The 22,170-nt window shown below is 51.3% G+C and overlaps 1 protein-coding gene across 1 annotated transcript in view; it reads right to left on the bottom strand.

Moving 5' to 3' along the window:
* Positions 1–22,170, bottom strand: part of GALNT16 (polypeptide N-acetylgalactosaminyltransferase 16) — a gene marked incomplete at both ends in the record, with an annotated part of 92,508 nt that overhangs the window by 8,333 nt on the left and 62,005 nt on the right. Inside the window, 10 exons of the mRNA XM_080708108.1 lie at positions 667–759; positions 2,512–2,638; positions 7,375–7,478; positions 7,800–7,884; positions 9,821–9,908; positions 13,110–13,231; positions 15,509–15,574; positions 16,316–16,383; positions 17,156–17,254; positions 20,956–21,113. Coding sequence (XP_080564234.1) covers positions 667–759; positions 2,512–2,638; positions 7,375–7,478; positions 7,800–7,884; positions 9,821–9,908; positions 13,110–13,231; positions 15,509–15,574; positions 16,316–16,383; positions 17,156–17,254; positions 20,956–21,113 — 1,010 coding nt within the window. The remainder of the gene's footprint in view (positions 1–666; positions 760–2,511; positions 2,639–7,374; positions 7,479–7,799; positions 7,885–9,820; positions 9,909–13,109; positions 13,232–15,508; positions 15,575–16,315; positions 16,384–17,155; positions 17,255–20,955; positions 21,114–22,170) is intronic.

Here is a 22,170-nt window from a genome sequence, read left to right as displayed (position 1 = left end):
TATTCTGGCCATATCCTTCTCTTGGAGGTAAATATGTATCTCACATCTTCCTCAGTGTAGCACCCCAGGTACACACCTGAGCATGCGCGCCCACACAACTGAAATGAGAGTTTCTCAAAACAATACTTACCCTTAATTGCAATCAACTCTGATTCTCTATTCTGTTCTGTACTAATCTAATCTATGGCATGTTTCTCCTCCTCTCTCTTTCTCTCTTTTTTTGATGCTGGTCACGACTCACTGAATTGATTTCACAACCCATCTGCATTTTGAAAATGCCTAACTAGACTGCAGTCATAACAGTCCACGACAGGAAAACAGGCTGACAGGTCACAATTCTGAGCGGGGGTGGAGGCAGACCCGAAATGTCTTCTGCAGGCGCTCCTTCCTAAGTACTCCCACCGATGCCCCTCTCCTGGCGGGCGGCTTGTGGACGGCCACGCGTTCACAGCAAACCTCTTACCTTTACTTCCCCAGCGTGTGTGCCCCTCGAGGACCAGGTCTGGTCCCTGCATCGAGCACCCTCCCGGGCCCAGGGGAGCCCATGAGCAGCAGAGGTCAGTTGCCAGGGAGAGTGTGAGCAGCTCCCTGGGCTGCTCACCACTTTGGGATTTTCTGGGGCTCTGGTGGAGGGAGGCAAATGCGTGGGGCAGGTTGGAGGCCCACCTGCCGAAGGCCTTCCCGATAGCTGAGGGCCGAGCCTCGTAGTAGTACTGCTTGTATTCATCCATCCACACCTCTGCAGTGCGCTTGGTATTCCTAAAAGGGTAGGAAAGAGAAAACAAGGCTACCAGTGAAGTGACAGGGTTTGGGTTAGGATCAAGATGAGCTCTTATAGAATATATATATATATATATATATATATATATATGTATATATATACATATACATATATACATACATATATATATATACATATATATATATGGAAAAAGAGTTGAGCTCTGTGCAGGAGTATATGCAAAACAATACTATTTAGGGTGGCAGAAATCAGTACAGCCTTCTGGGAGAACAGCCTGTCAATCTCCACCAGTTTTGAAGGTTCGTGTATTCTTTGATTCTCCACTTGAAGAAATCTGCACAGAAAATACCTGCCTGCGGGCAAAAAGGACGGGGCAAGACTAGTTGTTTAACAAACACTAGTGACAACCGAGACTCCCTTCAGTAGAACAGGCCACTTCCATGTGATGGAGAGCGAGGAGGCCTTGGGCAGGGAGGCCGTGGTTGGTGTGTGCTGTCCTGGAAGGAGGTGTGTGAGAGAGTGCCTGGACGCAGGGAGCATGCTGCTGAGGGGCACACAGCAGGGCCGGTGACACAAAGACAGAAGCAGATACGGGCGTGTCTCTATATACACGCACTGCATATATGAAAATGTACTTAAGGCCTGAAATGACAGACCAGCAATCTATTAAAAGCACTTTGTTTGTTTGTTTGTTTGTGTACTGGGGATTGTACTCAGCGGTGTTCTACCTCTGAACTATATTTCTACCCCTTTTCATTTTTTTAATATTGAAACAGGGTCTCGCTGAGGCTTGCTTCGAAACTGGGATCCTCCCCTCTCAGTCTCCCAAATACTGGGATTACAGGTGTGCATCACCATGCACATTTATTTAAAGGCCTGAAATAATAAGACTAGCTGCTATTAACAGTAGCTATTTCTGAAGAGACAAGACAGAGACACAGGACAAAGGGTAGGTAAAAGGACTTTCACTTTTTTCTCTGTAATAATGTAGATACATAATATAAATATGTGTATATTTAATTTATATTGGTACTGCTTCAATCTTTTTTTTCCTGCTGGAGTCTTTCAACTGTCAACATGTATTACTTTTATAATCTTAAAAGCAAAGATTGAGTGGGAGAAGCAAAACAAAATTCTAGGCCATGCAGTCGGCCAGACTTGGGCAGCTGCTGCTTTAAACACAGCAGCACAGGCTGCAGATGAAGAATCATCCTGAAGGGGGAGGGCCTGCAGGATAACTCCCCACCCGCCCTTCACCACCCATCCGGACAGTGGTCATGGGGTGGTCTTCCAGGACACTGCCCACTCTCTTCTGAAAAACATCGATGTGGGGACATGGATGGACAGGTACTTGACCAAGTCAAAGTTGGGGACTCTGGCATCCATGGCCAACACTTGAGGTTTAGTGGGTGAAGGGCAGAACTCAGCTGGTTATATTTGCTTTTTTTTTTTTTTTGGTAGGTCTGGGGACGGAACCCAGGGGCATTCGGCCTCCGAGCTATACCCCCTGCCCTATTTTTTATTCTTTATTTTGAAATAGGTCTCACTGAGTTGCAAAGAGCCTCACTAAGTAGCTGAGTCTGTCTACTCAGCTGGTTATCTGACTCGTCTTCCAAGACGCCTGTGGACAAAGGAGTCAAGGTGAGAGAAGTCAACTTCATCCTTCCTGCCCTGGAAATACCTGTAATCCCAGGATGTCATACTTGGGAGTGGACAAGTGGGGAAAGTGAGGTCTGAGAGGTTACAGGGCTCTCCCCACAGTGGCCTACCTGATGTAGGTGAGGGCATTGCCCTCCGGGAAGTTGTAGGGGTGCCGCTTCCTGAAGACATGGCCCACCCGGCTGCAGGGGACGATCTCCAGGCTTCCGCCGCACATCCACACCCTGAAGGAGAGCTCTGAGGAGACAGCGGCAGGCGGCCATCACCGGAAGGCCCTGGGCAGTCCCGCTGGGTGTGGGTGGGACGGGGCTGGCTTCCCTTCTCTTTGGCATCTCACTGGAGGCACTTGCTGGGGTATGACATCCTGGGTCTGGTTTCCCTACTCCTTGCCCCTGCCTACCCTGTGCACATATGTGTGCACACACACAAGGGCACACACCCATGCACACACACACCCTCGAACTAGGACCTGGGAGAGTAGCAGGGAAAGCTCTGAAGAAACCCCAAGACCATGAGCAGATAGAAAACTGTGTGCCAAACATTCAAGCATTGCCAGCCTGTGTCCAGGAGGCCCCAGGCAGATAGGAGCTAAGGAAGACGCGTCTGCCCATCGACCAGCCGTGGGCACTGGCAAGCGAAACCTCAGCTGCTCCTGCACCTCTCTAGGCCCAGGTGGTCTCTGTGCAGGCTGCTGCTGGCCCTCTGAGGGCACTGGTGGAGCTGAAAGAGCATTAGCAGGTGACTGTGGTCCTCAGAAGTATGGAAAGGTACGAGAAGTGCCACCGTGCTTCCTGACGAGGGCGTCACAGGTCACCCTCTCTGTTCTCCACTTGCCAATCCCCTTTCATGGCAAACAGCCACGTTGGCACCTGGCTGAGCCTCGCACAATCTCTTCTGACTTCCTCCTTCCCTTCATATTAACATTAGCATTGGACACCCTGTGGTGCTAAAACACCTCCTTCCTGCCCCAGAAAGTCCTTAATTAAAAAAAAAAAGAAAAGAAAAGAAAAAGACTATCTTTCAAGGGGTCCAGTCATGGTCTCTTTCTCCACACCCAACTTTATTTTTATTGTTTTATTTTTTGCTTTTGAGATGATGTCTATGTTGCCCAAGATGGTCTTGAACTCCTGAGCTCAAGCTTCTGCCTGTGGAGTGCTGGGATTGCAGGCTCTGCCACTGTGCCCAGCTACGTGTTTTGTTTTTTGAGACAGAGTCTTAAGTGGCCCAGGTTGGCCTTGAACTTGCGATCCTCTGGCTTCCCTCCGCCTCCTGAGTAGCTGGGATTATAGGTCAATGTCACCATGCCCAGAAGGACTATGAAGCTCCAAGACATTAAGTGACCTTTTCAAGGCCACCCACTACTCAGCGGCAGAACTGCCACGCGCTGTTGCCGTTCACACGTTGTCCAGCAAGACACGTATTTTGAATCAGACTCTAGTTTATCTGGCAAGCTTCTGTTGGAAATCTATTACATGTCCTACACTGTTCTAGATTCCTTTACACTCTAGTGGAGGAAGATAAAAATTCAGTAAGATAGGAAGGAAAACATACAAGTAAACAAGGAAATGTATAGAATATGAAATCTATCAGATGGTGATATGTGCAATGGAGAAAAATTAAACAGAATAGGGGCTGAAGGCTAAGGGAGTTGGAGTAACTACATTTGTGTGTGTGTGGTACTGGGAATTGAAACCGGGGGCGCTCTATCACTGAGCTACACCCCCAGCCCTTTTTATTTTTAAATTTGAGACAGGGTCTCATTAAGTTGCTGAGGCTGTCCTCAAACCCAAGATCCTCCTGTCTCAGCCTCCCACGTACTGGAATTACAGGCAGGTGCCACCACACCCGGCGGCTCCGAACTACATTTCAAATTAGGCTGATTAGGAAAGCTCTCACTGAAAAGGGGACTTTTAGGCTCAGACAGGAAGCAGGCAATGGAGAGTCCTGTGGCTGTCAGGGGAAGAGCTTTCCTGGTGTGAGATGGCAAAGGCGCCTGCCCAGAGGTCCGGGCCTGCCGCACAGGCTCAGCAGGGAGGCCTGGAGGCCAATAGAGCAGGGCGGAGTCAGAGAAGGGGCTCATGGGGTGTGGTTTTGGGGGGAAAGGCTGGTGTTTCAGGGCCTGGGAGCCAGGGTGAGGACTTTGGTGAGTATCATGGAAGCAGAGGAGGGACATGATCCTGCTATGTTTTATTTTTTTATATTTTATTTTTTGCGGGTCTGGGGATGGAACCCAGGGGCATTTGACCTCCGAGCTACACCCCCTGCCCTATTTTTTATTCTTTATTTTGAAACCGGGTCTCACTGAGTTGCAGAGGGCCCCACTAAGTAGCTGAGGCTGTCCGCGAACCGTGATCCTCCAGGTCTCAGCCTCCCGAATGCTGGGATTACAAGCGTGTGCCACCATGCCTGGCTGATCCTGCTATGTTTTAAAAAGATTCCTGGGGCTGGAGTGTAGCTCAGTGATAAGTACTTGCCTAGCATGGACTAGGTGGAGCCTTGGTACCCCCCCATAATAATAAATAAGTATATAAAGAAAAGTATCCCTAGGGAGACTCTCAATGAGGTTTTCACATCTGCCGGCCCCTCTCTGGTGACCTCTGGACTCCTAAGTTTGGCTGTCTCAGGGGACACAGAAACACAGTATGGGCATCTCCCTTCCTTCAACAAAGAAATATAATGAATGACTCAAACCCACCAGAGACAGGAGTCTCACTCCTCAAAACCAGTACCAGCAGCTGCTCATCTGAACAGCAGGTCAGCCTAGACATTTCTTTGAATTTCTTCTAAGAAACAAAACCCTGAGCAGAACCACTCGGTGTACCTTTCAAGTTCCCCAAGCGCTGAGCTCTCGCCTCGGGCAGAGTTTGAAGTGAGATATTTGATCATTCACTTGTTTCTGTCAGTCCCTAGCTTAAAAAAAAAAAAAAAAAAAAGGAAAGAAGGAAAGAAAAAGGTCTCTGGATGCAGGGAGAATGTTCTTTTTCCAGCTTTCAGAGTCTTTATGAGAAACTGACTTTGCCAAAGCTGCCTTCGGGCCAAGACCCAGGATACAGAGATCACTTAGGCCCAGAACACAGGAAAGGGGGTCAGGATGGGCGGCTCACTGCACCCCATTCCCAGGATGTACTCCTCCAAATGCCTGCCTGGAAATGGTTTCCAAGAGCAAGTTTCGGAAACCCCACGCCCGTTTCGGCCTAGTGGCCCAAGGTGGGAACAGGCCTTTTTTTTGGCTGGGTTTTCATCTGCTTCCTGGCTGTAGAGAAAGAGGAGAAGCCCTGCTCCTAACATCTCAGAGACACAGGCTTTGGTAACGCCCACACACTTAAGCGGCTCTGCTAAAGGAGCTGCGTGCGCCTCTCAGACATGGCATTTTCGGACTAAAATCTGGGAGGCAGTACCTGCCTCTGTTTCCCCACCTGACAAACGGATGGGATACCACCAGCTCTACTTGTTGTTCAAGAAACCTGGTCGAACAAAAGGAGACAGTGGGAAAGGCCTGTAAGGGCAAGGCCAGGTCTTCATACTTTACAGGCTGTGAGAGACCTGCCTTTGCTCTGGTGACCTTGTGGGGCGGCTCTGCCCTCCACCCCGCTGTCTGGGAGGTGGCCTGTGTGGGCTCACCCCTGGGCTTTCTTCCTTCCAATGACAGGTACAACAAGCAGGAAATGGGAGAGTTGTGAGGGTGGGTGTTTGCTCTCTGACCCTCTACCCAGGAGCACAAGACCGCAGCCCCTGTAGGTGTGTTCCCTCCCCCTGGCTTTGGAGCCCAGATATGGTTACAGCTCCCTGTGGTTATGGTACTACCCAGGACTATAGTGACCCTATCCTTGTATCTTGCCCACCCTACAAATATGTCCTTTAATGAACACCTACGTAGAGGGCACCATCTGTGTCCAGCCAGGACCTCAACTGATACACACTCTATCCAACTCCATTTCACTGATACCCTGGGAGCGAAGGCCCTTTGCTTCCTAGTTGGCAAATGAAGAAACCGAAGTTCAAAGAGTTGACTGACTTAGCTGGGCATGGCGCTGCATGCCTGTAATCCCAGCTACCCAGGAGGCTGAGGCCAGAGGATCAAAAGTTCCAGGCCAGCCTATTAGAGAGATCCTGTCTCAAAAAATTAAAAGGGCTGAGGAGGTAGCTCAGTGGTAGAGTGCCCCTGGGTCCCATTCTTAGTACTACTAAAAAAAAAAAAGTTGACTGACTTTACCAAGAACGCTCGGTACACACATGCGGGGGATGGAGTCTGGGCTCCCAGCCTACCTGGTGACCACTCCATGGTGGGCTGCGGCCCTAACACTGTCTGAGCAGCAGATCCTGTCCTGCTCCCTACTGAAACATTGGGCTCCCTCCCCCTCCCTGCTGCTTTGGGGAGAGCCAGGCAGCTTCCTGATCCTTGCGGGAGGGTCTAGTGGGTTTCTACTGCCTCATACCCAGCGAGAGTGGCCACCAGCACTGTGCTATGTATGCATTAACAACCTCCTCTCGTTTATCTTGTCCCCTCTTCCAAGGACACTGAGGCCCAGGGAGACTGTGCCTTGCCTGGGATCAAATAGCTCGCAGGTGGATGGCCAGGGCTGGCACCCAGCCTGGCCCATCATCATATGCAGCATCCCCCTGACCCGCTGCACACCCTTCTCAGCCCTTCTGGTAGGGAAGCAGCCATGTGTTGAAGCCATGGTCTGTGTTCAGTCTGTACATTCCTCAACAGACATGTCTAACCATGTGGCCACAGGCTCCCCCTAAGTACCTAAACCTCTTTGTTGACTAGCTGTGTGGCTCAGGGCAAACTGCTTTACCCCTCCAGGCCTCAGTTCTTTAGCCTTAAAATGGAGACCACAGTTCCTGCCTCAGAGGACCCTTAGGATAAATGATTTAGGATATGTAAAGCCCTGAGACCAGGGCATAAAATATGCTCGGTCAGGATTACGATCATTGCTGTTTGCTGTTATTATTATTCCCCAACTCACCAAAATTCTCTCCCCCCCAGATGTCCATCTGGGCATCATACTTTCCCAAGTGGTTAAACCAGGACTTGTCAATCACGAAGATTCCACCAGCTATGACAGGGGTCCTGAGGGTTAAGGAGAGAAAAGAGACGACATGTGAGATGGAGAAGTTAGGAGCCCTCTAATGGTCCCAGGACCCAAGGCCACTCGCCCCCAAGTTCCTGTCTGCAGTCAATAAAGACAGGATGTCGCCTACTCTCTGACCCCTCACAACTGTCCTCTGGCCTCTGTCTTCTCTGTCTCTGCAGGCAGGGTCCAAGGGAACAGAGTCAGCACTTAGACTGTGCACCCTCAGAGCCCTGGCGATGATCCAGCCTCCCAAGCACCTCCCAGGCCCCTGAGCCAGGGGAAGAAGGGGGCTCCCCAGAGCCCATGGCAGCCCTGACCTGATGGGCTTGGTGGGGTCTGTCCGGGTCATCTTCTGCTCCAGAGGGATCTGCTCCCACTTGAAATGCAGGCTCCAGTCGAATCCTAAAGGATGGAGTAGGGTGAGGATGGGGCTCAGGGCAGAGCTGCTGATCCCCTGGCCTCCTCTAGTCTCCCTTGACCAGAGCCTGGCAGTAGAGGGCCAAGCTCTGCACGCAGCCATTCCTTCACTCAGAAAGACCAGCTCTGCCCTTGTGGGGTTCACATCTACTGACCAGACAGACTCTACAAAGATAAGTAGATGTGGTGGTGCATGCACAGAATCAAGACACTGTTTCAAAACAAAAAATAAAATAGGGCTGGGGGTGTTACTCAGAGGTAAAATGCTCCTGGGTTCAATTTCTAGTATCACACACAAAAAGATAAATACACAATATGTCTGCTGGGGTGAAAAGTACTTAAAGCAGAAAATAAAAGACAATGCCTACATCATCGTCATCATTATTATTTACTACTATTATTATTGTATGTGGTACCAGGAATGAAATCTGATGCTCTACCACTGAGCTGCACTCCCAGCCCTTTTTATTTTTTATTTTGAGACAATATCTTAGTAAATTGCCCATGTTGGTCTTGAACTTGCAGGCCTCCTGAGTAGTTGGGATTATAGGGAGGCACCACCATGCCTGACTTGAATAAAATATTCTTAATGCAATATATTCAAAATAATATAATTTTAGCATGTAATCAGCACATAAAATTCTTTGTGTGTGTGTGGGGGGGGTACTGGGATGAAACCCAGGAGCATTCTACCTCTGAGCTATACCTCAAGCCCTATTTTTTTTTTTATTCTTTATTTTGAAACAGGGTCTCACTAAGTTGCAGAGGGCTTCACTAAGTAGCTGGGGCTGGCTGCAAATTTGCAATCCTCCTGTCTCAGCCTCCCAAGTACTGGGATTACAAGTGTTTACCACCACGCCTGGCTCAGCATATAAAACTCTAAGGAGATACTTTACATTCTTTCACACTTTCGTGGAAATCCTGAATGCTGCAGTGTGTTTTATTTATACTTCCAGCACATCTCAATTACAAATAGTCACTTTTTAAGACCAACCTCATTTCAAGAGCTCAATAGCCAAAAATGGCTGACAGTCACTGTATCATACAACAAGGTCTTGACCATCTCTGGGTGCACATGCTACAAATTCGTGCAAAGCTGAGGGCTCCCCCTACCCTACCCTAGAGACAGCTGTCATGTCATGGCTTCTGCCAGGACCAGTGGCCATGGACCCTGGGTGAGCAGAATTTTTGTAGGCTATACTAATGTTGGAGGAAGGAAACATAAGCAACTAGCCTGGCTCTGCCACTGATTGTGCCAGGAACTTTCAACAGTTAACTTTGGCATTTGGCCCTCAAAATCAGGGCTCCACCCAATCGCTCTTCATTTTATTTAAAATTTATTTATTTATTTCTGTGGTACTGGAAATTGAACCAGGGGCATTCTACCTCTGTGCTATATCTCCAGATCTTTATTTTATATTATTATTATTATTATTATTATTATTATTATTATTATTATTATTGCAGTACTGGGGATAGAACCCAGGGGCTTTCCACCTCCAAGCTGCACCCCCAGCCCTATTTTTTATTCTTTAGTTTGAAACGGGGTCTCACTGAGTTGCAAAGGACCTCACTAAGTAGCTGAGGCTGTCTGAGAATCGTGATCCTCTGGTCTCAGCCTCCAGAATGCTGGGAGTACAAGCGTGCGCCACCATGCCCGGCTTCTTTTTTATTTTAAAATAGGGTCTGGCTAAGTTACTGAGAGCCTTGCTCAGTTGCTGAGGCTGGTCTTGAGCCCGCAATCTTCCTGTTTCAGCCGCCCAAACGCTAGGATTACCATTTGGCTATAATTTCTCTTTGGAAGGAAGGGTTGCAGGTGGGGTAGACCCTGACAGCTGGGAAGAACACTACACCGAGGCTTTGCCTGTCCTCATCTGCCTCTTTTCAGGCCGACAGCCCCTTCCCTGGGGGCAAGACTCACCTCCACGAAGGTCTGCGGAGGCTGCCAGGTAGGCAAAATTATCCAGACTGATGACATCGATGATGGGGCTCACCACACGGGTGTGGTCCTGCAGAGGAGACACAAGATGGTGTGAACCCAGAGACTCCTATGCAAAAAGAAGGCCCGGCCACCTGCTCAGGGGAGGTTACTCAGGGACAGGGGTCGTCAGCGCTTCCAGCAGGACACGCCCGGCCGCTGCCCCAGAACCTGGACAGGCTCCACACTGGGCTCCTGGGTCCTCTGGGCACAGACTCTTCCAGCCTCCTCTCTGCCACGCTAGGATCTCAGCTCCCCTGGAAGCCCTCCCTGACTGCTGCGGGCTGGAGGCTTTCTTCCCGCGTAAGCAGTTCTCTCAATCACAGTCTGGACAGTTCCTGGGACGGTGACTCGTGAGCTGCCTGAGGTGAAACGTCTGTGTGTTTAGTTCACTGTCATTTACTTCTGCACACTTCTGAGTTGAGTCTTCCCAGCTGGACCGTCAGCAGCTTGAAGGCAGGGACCCAAAGGTCCCTGGGTAAGGTGGGTGGGGGTCTGCAGCTCTCGTGCCACATGTGGTTTAAGGCCAGACTGGCCAGTCCTTTCAACAGGAACCCAAATCCAAACCATCGCTGAGCAATGTGGACTCAACTGGCTTTCTAGATGACGGCTCGCACTGTATACTTCATGCTGATGCATAACTTTTATTTTTTTAGTACTCAGTATGGAATCCAGGGGCATTCTACCTTTTAGCTACACCTCCAGCCCTATTTATTATTATTATTATTATTATTATTAGTGGTGGTACTGAGGGTGGAACCCAGAGGCTTTCTACCTCCGGGCTATACTCCCAGACCTTTTTTATATTTTATTTGGAAACAAGGTCTCACTAAGTTGCTGAGAGCCTCACTAAGTAGCTGGGGCTGGCTTCAAACCCGTGCGATCCTCCTGTCTCCGCCTCCCAAGCGCGGGGATTACAAGCATGCGCCACCACGCCTGGCTTTATTTTTTAATTTTTGAAACAGAATCTCACTAAGTTGCTGAGGGTCTCACTAAAGGCTCAAACCTGCAATCCTCCTGTCTCAGCCTCCCAAGTACTGGGATTACAAGCACCACCATGCCTGGCTCCTCATAGAATTTTTTTGTTCTGAGAGAGGATTCATATGTCATAAAATTCACCTTTTTTTTTTTTTTTGGTGGTACTGGGGTTCCTGGAAGCCCTTCTACCTCTGGGCTACACTCCCAGGCCTATTTTTACATTTTTATTTGGAAACAGGGTCTCCTAAGCCAGCGCGCGCGGCTGGCTTCGAACCTGCGCAATCCTCCTGTCTCTGCCTCCCAAACGCGGGGATTACAAGTGTGCGCCACCACGCCCGGCATAAAATTCACCTTTTGAAAGCATACAGTTCAGCCGGGCGTGGTGGCGCACGCTTTGTAATCCCCGTGCTTGGGAGGCTGAGACAGGAGGATCGCATAGGTTCGAAGCCAGCCTCACCACTTAGTGAGGCTCTCAGCAACTTAGTGAGACCCTGTTTCCAAGTAAAATATAAAACAGGTCTGGGAATGTAGCCCGGAGGTAGAAAAGCCCCTAGGTTCCATCCCCAGTACCACACAAAAAAAGAAAGAAAGAAAGAAAGAAAGAAAGAAAGCATACAGTTCAGTGGTCTTTAGTACGTTTATAACCATCAGCACTGTCTAGTTTCAGAACATTTTCATCATCCCAATAGGAAACTCTAATTTACTTTCTATCTTAATGGATTTGCTTATTTTGGAAATTTCCTATAAATGGAATTCCATTTATAGGAAAGGCCCTTTGTGACTTTCATTCCACAAAGTTTTCAAAGTTCATCTATATTGTAACATATATCAGAGCTTCATTTGTTTCTATGACTAGAAAATATTCTATTATATGGACACACCACATTTCATTAATTTATTCATCAGATGATAGGATTTTCTGCCCTTTGGCCATTCTGAACATCTGTGTACAAGTTTTTGTGTGGATCTAGTCTTTTGTGTGTGTGTATGTGTGTGTGTGTGTGTGTGTGTGTGTGTGTGTGTGTGTGCACGCGCTACTGGGGATTGAACTCAGGCCGTTCTATCTCTGAGCTACACCCCCAGCCCAACTTATTTTTATTTTATTTTATTTTTTGTGGTACTGGGATGGAACACAGAGGGATACTCCCAGACATAATTTTTATACTTTATTTGGAAACAGAGTCTCACTAAGTTGCTGAGAGCCTCACTAAGTATGAGGCTGGCTTCAAACTTGTGTGATCCTCCAGTTTCAGCCTCCCAAGCACTGGGATTACAAGTGTGTGCCACCACGCCCAGCTTATTTTTATTTTGAAACAGAGTCTAGCTAGGTTAATGAGAGTCTCCCTACTTGCTGAGGCTGTCCTCAAACCTGTGATCCTCCTGTCTCAGCCTCCTGGGATTGCAGGCGTGGGCCACTATACCTGGCTAGTTTTAGTTTTCCTTTCTCTTGGGTATACTTAGGAGTGGAACTGCTGGGTCATCTGGTAGTCACGGTTCCAGGATGATTAATAATGTCAAACATCTTTTTGTGAGCTTATTGGCTATTTATATAACTTCCTTGAAGAAAGGGCTATTCGAATCCTTTCAGTTTTTTATTTATTTTTTTATTTTACGTTTTGGGTACTGAGGATTGAACTCAGGGGTGTTCTATCTCTGAGCTACACCTCCAGCCCCCCTTTTTAGTGTCTTGCTAAGTTGCTGAGGCTAGATGTGAACCTGTGATCCTCCTGCCACAGCCTCGGAAGGACTGGGATTGCAGGGGTTCACCACTGTGCCCGGCATTGCCCGGTTTTAAATGGGACTATTTGTCCTCTTCTGGTTGAATTGTAACCGCATCATCCTTTCCTTCCATCTGTCCACACCCTCACACAATGGAGAACAGCAGGCACGTGGCAGGAGCCCTCCCCTCTCCTCGGAGAGCTCTGGCCTCTCCTGCCTCCCTCCAGGGCTTCCCAGCCTGACCACAAGTTCTCCCAGCAAGCGACCCACCTCTCCCAGGAGAAAAGCAACAGGCGTCCATAGCCTGAGCCTCCTTGCCCACCTGGGCTTTCGTCCCATGCAGCTCTCAGGACAACCCGTGGGGCGAACATGGCAGCCACCCCTGTTTTCAGGGGTGAATGATCAGTGAGGCGAAGCCACAGGCTTCTTACCATGCCTGCCCGGCCTCACACACTGGTCCATCTGCCCACATGCCGGCACCATGGCAGGCAAGTCCCAGAAGATACCTGGCTGCCCCGGGGTCAGACCGGCTCACCTCCTTCACCCGCTGGAGCATGGGCTGCAGCCACTGCGTGTTCACTTCGCAATGGCTGTCCAGAAAAGTGAGGACGGTGGCTGCGGCCACGTCAGCCCCTCGAACTCGGGACCGGATCAGCCCTGCAACGGGAGAGGATGTGCTTAGAGCTGGGACTGAGCAAACCTGCTGCCCGGCGGCCCTGAAGTCCCGGGCTCCCTGCCGCTCCGAGGGCCAAGGTTTCCTGAGTTACGGCGGGACTGGCCTTCTCTTTGCATTCCTGTATGCTTCTCCCTCCATCCACGGCCCATAGATTCCCTGGGGCCACAGCACTCTTGCTCAAGATTTTTCACTTTTGTTTATTTTGCAGTTCTGGGGATTGAACCCAGGGGCATTCTACCTCTGAGCTACACCATGAGTCCTATTTTTATTTTATATTTTAAATTTGGAAACAGGGTCTCACCAAGTTGCTGAAGTTGGCTTTAAACCTGTGATCTTCCTGTCTCAGCCTCCCAAGTACTGGGATTACAGGCATGCGCCACCATGCCGGGCTCCATGCTCAAGTTTAATGAACGGAAAATGCAATACAGTATGGTGTGGTCCTGAAGGAGAACCAGAAAACAAAACCCTTTCAAAATTCCTGGGGGCTCCCCTGAAGCTGCACCACCAGTGAGACAGGAAGAGAATCTTCTAGACAAGATAGGCTTCAGTTTGTATGCCAGCCCCTCTGCTCACCCAGATCCTGTTGTTTAACTCCTCTGAGCCTCTGTTTTTGTTTTGTTTTTATTTTTAGCTTTTTGTACTGGAGATTAAACCTAGGGGCATTCTACCTCTGAGCTATACTCCCAACCATATTTTATTCTTTATTTTGACACAGGGTCTCACTAAGTTCCAGAGGGCCTCACTAAGTAACAGACTGTCCTCCAACCACGATTCTCCTGTCTCAGCCTCCCAAGTACTGGGATTACAAACATGCGTCACCACACTCAGCTTGTTTGTTTTTTATCTATAAGATTCTGTCTTATCTATAAGATTCCTGTGTCAAGATGAGACAAGACAAGGAGACAGCCTGGTGCTGGGGGACCTACATGTTAGGGTTCCCTCTTCTTCTATCCCCATGCCCTGACCAACTGCTTCCTGAAAGGTCAAGAATGGCCTCCCTTTCCGTGGCTCCCTGCCCGGGGTTGAGGGCCTGCCTGGTCAGGAGAGAAGTGGCGCAGCTGGTCCTGCCCTTGCCAGAGCCTCCACCTGTGTCCTGTGGGCTGTGGGGAGGCCTCTGGATTTGAGTGGCTTCTTGGAGAGATTTCCTGGTCATGCCTCTGCAGGCACTCTGCCACTATCTAACTAGTCACCCACCTGTCCAAGAGCCCACCAGTCCTCTCCTTCTACTTCAAACGTATCCAGAAAGCATCTGATCATAAATTTGCACCCACCGCTGGCAAAACGCCAGAGGCCGTGCATTCCCAGGACGGTCAGCTCCTACAGTACAGTGTCTTGGGAGACATTTCTCCTTGGCCACTTCTGTGACAGTTTGAAGTTCTCCCTATGACTTTGGCCTGTGACTGTGGCCTCATTCATCTTTCTTAAATCTATCTACCACTCTCCTCTCACTCTAAAACCTTTGGCAGCTCCCTGCTGTCTACCTTCGCAAGGCTAAATGCTTTCTTCTGGCTCCTAGAACCTTCTGTCATCTCAGTGTACTCCACCCACTACCCCCTGCTGACCAGGCCCGAGTTTTCAGGGAAGAAAGTATAAGTAGAGGGAGGCTAACCTTTAGGGTCAGACTCCCCGGGTTGGAATCCTGGATCCTCTTTTTGTCACCTGGACACTTTACAGAACTTCCTGAGACCCGTTTCCCTAACTGCAAAATGGGACGATGGGCAGTTGAGAGGATGAGTGGGAGAAGGTGTGCCGGGTGAATGCCTGCATGGGGCGAGCGCTCAGGAAGCCCAGCGTGCCCTCCCTTGCTCCCCTTCACCTGTCTCACGAAGACCCCACCCCATCTCCATATTATTCACACAGAACTCCAACTGTCCGTGGGGGTGGTGGATTCTGACCCCTTGGCCGCACAATAAGCCTCCTGAGGGCCAGGACCATGCTCGAGAGGTCACAGCTGCTTGACCCTTCCCTGAGGTTTACTCCAAGCCTCCCTGTGCAGACCTCTCACTGGATCCTTACAATATCCTGGCACGACAGTAAGGGCGCCAGGCCGCGCTACCATGTCCTACGTCTCCCAAGGGACAACGAAAGCATCCAGAATTGGAGAGACCAGCTGGGCTGTGACAGGCCCAGTCTGGGGTAGAAGGAGAGTCTTCTGCAGATCCTGGTTCCAACCATCAGGAAGGCAGCAGGGCCAAGCTGGCCTGGTGTGACCATGCCCAGACACGTCCACGGTTTGCACTCGAGGGCCAAGCACTCACCCTCCCTCCTGTCATTGCGCAGGCACTTGACCTTGGGGATCCTGGTCAGCAGCAGGCAGTCTTCAGCTAAAGTGGAGGGGAGGAAGGCAAGTTCATTCAGATACGAGCATCACATCTGACCATTGCGGTTTGGCTGCTATGAAACTTCCCAGGAGTTGTCCCGTACCAGATGTGGGAAGGGTTGGAGGATGGAGGGCCATGGTCATCTTTACTGGCCAAAGGACTGCCCTGCCCCACTCCCAAACCAGATTAAAGGATTCTGTACCTCGCCACAGGGGGCGCCAGAGAGCACCTGCCATGGACAATGGTCCCACTCTCAGAAAGCTATAGAGAAGAGATACTTCTGCATATGGCAGCTGGAATCTTAAGGGATGCTGTTCATATTGCTTCACTGGAGGGGGCACTGGGTATTGAACCCAGGGGTGTTCTACCGCTGAGCTATACTCTAAGTTCTTTTTGTTTTTGAGTCAGAGTGTTGCTAACTTGCTGAGACTGGCCTCAAATCTGCTATCCTCCTGTCTCAGATTCCCAAATATTGTGACTACAGGCATGCACCACCATGCTATTGCTTTAACTAAAAAAAAAAAAAAAAAATGTCATGTCACTGGTGTACCTTCCAAAGCAACACTACTCTTTCTCCTTTGGTACCAGGGCTGGAAGGAGTCCTAGAAAAGACCAAGGACCTCCACGTGTTGGTAGGGAGGTCAGTGTGTGGCAGCCAGGACAGACTGAGGAGAGCTTGCCTCTGGTTCCGGGGAGTCGGGGTGCGGCAGGGAGGGGTACGGAAGGAAGTAGGTGCATACTCACGATCAGAACTGAAGTCATCCACTAAGATGATCTCGTGGATTAAGTTGGCAGGAGTTCTGTTCAGGACACTGGTGGGGACAGAGAAGAAGTCTGGGTTTAGGGGCCATTTACTCCCATTCACTCTTCCCACACTCAGCCCCAGGGCCAGCACAATGGTCGTTGCAACTGCTTACAAACTTGTTGGGCTCTGGGCTCTGGGGAGAGTTCTCTAGGCTCTTCCCTGGACCTGGCTGACACTGCCGCATAGACCCTCAGCCACATGGCACCAACCGCATATGGCTGCGCTAGTTGTCTGGGCAGGAGCTGCCTGCCTGGAAGGCTGGTGAGGCTCCTGCTGGCCCCAGGGTCAGGAAGGATGTCTCACGAAACTCTCCACTGCTGCCCTCCTTCTAGAAAAGTACACCCAAGCTTCTTGAGTCCATCGAATACCACTCCTTGTCACTCCTTTCCAAATCCTACTCCTGTCTAAATTTGTTGAGGAAATGGGGTGAGTGTGGGTTAAACTTGACCTCAAGACCAGGCTCAGGAGGACAGAAGGGACAGCGTTCTCTGTTAACCAACAGGCTCCTCCTGGGCTGGCACCCACCCTCCTGAGACCTCATGGCCAGCCCTGCCTCCCTCTGCTCCCAACCCCTGCACCTCTGCCCTCGTGCTGGATGCCTGGCCTCAGGTTTGTAGACTTCTGGGATCTCCCTGACTCCAGCTTCTCAGCAGTCGGGGCTCAGCCTCCCAGTGCCCGTAGGTCTTCCTGCCACTCAGTCTCACCCTCAATATCCTGCAGGCGCCTCCCCGGGGCCTTGGGGACAGCACCCCGAGATGAGGGATGGTGGCTGGGCTTACCTCTTCACCGTGCGCAGGAGGGTGGAGCGGGCCTCGTTGTGGAAGGTGATGATGACACTGGTGGCCGGCAGGTCCGAGGAGTAGGTCAAGGACGGGCAACTGAGAAGGGAGCAGGGAGGTCAGAGGCCAACTGTGGGGGTGTCCTCAGGCAGGCCCGGTGCTTGTATGTGTCTAGGATGCTGCCCCCTAGAATACCTCTGTGAGGCAGGGGATGCACCCCATAGCCAGGGCACAGGCCCTGCCCCTCGTCCTTGTGCCTATAATCCATCTCACACTGGCCCAGCACCCTGATGCCACCCATCCTGAGACCCTAGGAGAGAAGCAGCAGGTTAGGGCATTCCTAGGCCTGGGATCTCTTTCCCAAAGACCTAGAGAACCCTGAGCTCCACACACACTGCCTGTGTAGGAGGGCTCCCTACTGTGTACAGGCCTGGGTCCCAGGATACAGCCTGGAACCACACAGAAAAGCCCTGGACCATGAGGCAGGCCAGTGAGCCGAATGGGATGCAGGGAGAGGCAAAAACCACCTCCCTTTTGTCTTCTGATCCCCTGGGGCTGCTCCCAGCTCAGGACATTTGGGAGGGTCTAGGGGGAATGGCCCCCACCCTGCCTGCTGGGATCCTCCTGCTCTCTGCTGGCAGGAATGGCTCTGCTGGAGACACAGACAGAGGGGGTTCAGGGTTCAGAGGAAGCCAGCCTCTGAAAAGACACCACGGACATTCCTGCCGCCCTAACCTCTCGCCAGCCCCACCATCTACAGGAACACTTTTGGACCACTGGCTTTCCTGCCAGCCTTCCTCCTGCTGTTTCTGCGAATGCATTTATTCAGGCTCCTGGGCCGGCTGCGAGGCGGCTGCTGGCTTTCATAAGCGATCTGCTTTATTACAATTGCTCTCTGACTATTCCAGCAGCGACTATTTTTTCATTACGGCATTCATCCCACTGACAGCAGCTTCCAGCCGGAATTCTCAGGCCCATTTCCTGCCCTGCAGAGCAGACGGTCAGCCAAGCAGGAGTCCCCGAGCCTGGATCCCCATGGGAGAAATCCTGCCAGACTTCAAAATCCTTCTCCTTGAGAGGGAGGTGAGGCGGCAGTGGGGGAGGGAAACTCCCTCTGCCCCAGAAGCAAAGCTTTCCAAGCCTGCTCCCGAGGGCCTGAGGATGGACGGGGGCAGGAGTGGGCTCAGCAGACTGAGGAGCGTGAGGTACCCAGTCTCCTGGCACTGACCTGCAGAGCCCCCGTTCTCGGTCTTTGGTCCCCAGCCATCAGGTGCCCACGAGGGAGGAAATCTGGACAGTAATGACCTTCTCTCCCTGGAGAGGGCAAACCTACGCACGCCCTGTGTGAGGATGATCTTAAACACCACCTCACCATGGGATTTAGAGCCATGGGGATGGGCACCACCTCCCAGGAGCCGGCAGTCACCAAGGGGCTGTGCCAAGCCTGTGCTTTGAGTTTGGCTCCCGGGGTTTTCCCTGTGATCCTAATAGGTCTGTCTTCTGTGGTTTACTTCCCCTGCATGCCCCTGGAAGGGGGATCCCTAGACTGAGGGCTGGGCCAGGAACTGGCCTGACAGTTTGGAGTCCAGCCAAAACTGTAGTCTGGGAGAGTGTGGGTCATACAAAGGCACCAGTTCCACCATGGGAGGCCCTGCTTGCCAGACCTCCTTTGCCTGCTCTACATGTGTGCATGCACACACACACATACACACACACACTTGCATATGCATATGCATATGTACACAGACATATACAATACATATATGTGTACGCACAAAACACACGTGTGCTCATACACATGCCTACACACATGTATATGCACACACATACACACGATCACATACACACAACAAACATGCTCACATATGCACATGCACACACAAACGTGTGCACACATGCATACGCACACACGCGGCACTCCTCCTCAGTCCCCCGAAAGGGCTGGGTGGTGGCATCTGCACCTCCCCACCTCCCCACTGCCTTGGATGCACAGGTCCCATTCCACAGTGTGCACACCCCCAGGGCAATTCCTCCTTTACGTTTCTCCGTGAACCCCTGAGAAGGTTCCAAGTGGGGCTAAGCTGGGAGGGTGAACAGATGGTCCAGGCCAGCCCTCAAGTCACAGGTGGGGATGAGGTGGCCAGGGCTACGGCTCCTGTGGGAGGCCGGCAAGCTGAGCCACAAGACCTCCCTGCCCCCATGACTAAGGGAGACGGCTCCAGGGCTGACTGAGGAAGGACTTCTGAGGCCTGCAAGTGGCCCTTAGACCTGGGTGGGGGGTCTTGCCTTGAAGCAGGGGTATTGTCTTATCTGGTAGCATGTGGGGGTTCTGTAGGCTGCCGGTGCTGGGGCAACAGGACTGTGGCTGGGGCTCTCACAGCCCTGCATCATCTCACCTTGCACAGGCTGCCAAGCCCACTAGACTTCAGGCATGCCTCCATGGGTGACAGGGGAGGTATCAGAACCAGGCCCTCTACGCCAGGTCTCACGCGCATCCTTTGTGCTATACAATAGCTGCCTGAGGTCATTCTCGCCTACTCTCAAACCAGGACCAGACGGAGGCCAGCCAGCTCTGTGTACCCGGCTGGGTCCAACGCGGCTCCAGTTTGTCACTCAAAGCTGCAGGCAGAGTGGGGGATCAGCCGCAACAGCGCCCTTGTGGTTCTGTTAGAGCGCAGAGGAGAGCCCTGGCACTAGCTGGTGCTGGCAAGGAACCTTCCCGGAGGACAGGACACTGAGCCAAGTCTTGAAGGACATAGGTGAGGTGGGGTGTGCAGGCAGAGGGAACAGCAGGTGTGAAACCAAGGAAGGGAAGGAGGGGAGCATAGGATTTGGGAACCGTTAAGTGCAGGGTGCAAGGATACGGAGGCCAGGGCCTGCAGGGGCTTCAGCTTAAGGAGTCAGGCTGTTTCTGCAGGTACTGGCAGGAAGAATAAAACTGGGGGCGCTGATTCTCCTCTAGACAGGATACATAAGGCCTGGACCAATGAAGAGCCTGGTTAATGACGTGCCAAGGGCTGGCTGCTCCTACTGAGCTGAGTCAGAGCAGGACAGGAGTGGGGTCCCCTGACCCTGGCCTCAGACCTCCCCCTCCCACACAAGCAGAATTGAGAACAAGACTGGGAAGCAGATGGGATTGTTGCTGAGGGGCTGGGGTAGCAGGGCAGCAGGAAAGGAAGGAAAGGCTTCGATGGGGTGGTCATAAACTATGGGGCTTGCACCGGGTGGGGCTGGAGGCCCCTCTTCAGCTGCCTGGCTCTCCCACCCCCTAAATCTCCCTGGGGTCCCCTGGACAGCTCATTCTTCTGGAGTGCAGATGAAGTGCTGAGGGGCCTCCCTGGTCCCAGCTAGAGGTTTCCCTTGACCTTCGCTGGTCCTAGAAAGGCCAGCGAAATAAAGAGACAGAAATTTGAATTAGTTTTTGAATGCTGAATGTCTAAACCATTACTAGACCAAGACTGGAAATCCTCCTCATTTTTTTCTTTTGGTAGTACTGGGGATTGAACTCAGAAGCATTCTACCTCCAAACTACACCCCTAGCTCTTTATTTATTTATTATTTATTTACTTATTTTTGTTGCTGTTTCTTTCATTTTTGTTGTTTTGAAACAGGATCTCAGTGCTGAGGCTGGTCTTGAACCTGTGACACTCCTGTTTCAGCCTCCCAAGCTCTAGGATTACAGGTGCGTGCCACCACGCCAAGCCTTCGTGTCTTAAATATGTGGGAATGAAAGAAAACAAGCTAAATGGTGCTGGCCTTCTGTCGACCTTTTTTTCTGGTCAACGCAGTGGAGGTCGTACCTGTAATGGCGGGTGTCTCGGATGGGCCTGTCCGGGCTCAGCTTGTCACTCTCCAGCTGGTTGAAGGCATGCTGCCTGTAGGGGTCCTCTCCCGGCTTCAGCTGCTTAGCCGACAGGTATGCCTTCTCATCAAAGCCTTTCGAAGGAGTTCCTGTCACCTGAGACGAAGGTCAGCATCAGAGAGGACACAGCCAGGTGGGAGTGAGCTACATTTTCTCATTTGTGTGCTACCCCGGCTCTCCCCATTATACAGGTGAAGAAACTGAGGCCAAAGAGGCTTTAAAAAAGAGTTCCAGCTAAACGTGGTGGCACACATCTATAGTCCCATTACTTGGGAGGCTGAGACAGAAGGATCACAGGTTGGAGACCAGCCTCAGCAACTTAGCAAGACTCTCAGTAACCTAGCAAGACCCTGTTTCAAAAACAAAAAAATTAAAAGGGCTGCGGTACCACAAAAAAAAAAAAAAAAAGTGTGCCAGGTGAGAGCAACTAAGTAATGAGGTCTGATTCAAATTGGTCATTCTGAGTCCAAAGCCCACACTCTCAACCAAACGTTCTTTGCTGGAGATGGAGAGGGTGGGTCCCAAAGAGCGCCCACCTTCCAGGACAAGGTATCCTAAGGGGACTAGAAACCAGAGTGGAGACCTGCAGACTGACAGCCTCCTGGGGGTGTACTTGGGCTGGGCACCTGGCTAGGCACAAAGGGGGTGCCTCATCAGAAGAACCCCAGGGCTTGGACAGCTGCTGCAGGGAGATTGGCTTGCGAGGACAAGCAAGCCCTCACAGGCTACTGCCAGAGTCCCCAGAACTCAGTGCACAAAGGTGCAGTTTCTCCAGGATTTGCTGCTGACGCCCCATGTCAGATCCACTGGGCCCACTGGTGCTAAGTGCTGGGGAGTGACAGATGGCGGGTCCTAGAGCCCAGCCTCTCCACCCCCCAACACCCTACCCTATGCTCCTGGAGTCCCCAGTGAGAGATACTGGGGAAGAACACATCAGAGATGAATGGATGGATGCCTGCATCTCGACATCTTATTACTTGAACCGATGTGCAGGCCAGAGGTTCCCCAGAGTGCCATAAAATATCAACTGTGGCTGGGCGTGGTGGCGCACGCTTGTAATCCCCTCGCTTGGGAGGTGGAGACAGGAGGATCGCGCAGGTTCGAAGCCCCCCTCAGCTACTTAGTGAGGCTCTCAGCAACTTAGTGAGACCCT

Source organism: Muscardinus avellanarius (genome assembly GCF_963383645.1).
Source record: "Muscardinus avellanarius genome assembly, chromosome: 12".
Taxonomy (NCBI): domain Eukaryota; kingdom Metazoa; phylum Chordata; class Mammalia; order Rodentia; family Gliridae; genus Muscardinus; species Muscardinus avellanarius.
Note: the sequence above shows the minus strand (reverse complement) of the source record. Positions and strands in the feature narration are given on the sequence as shown.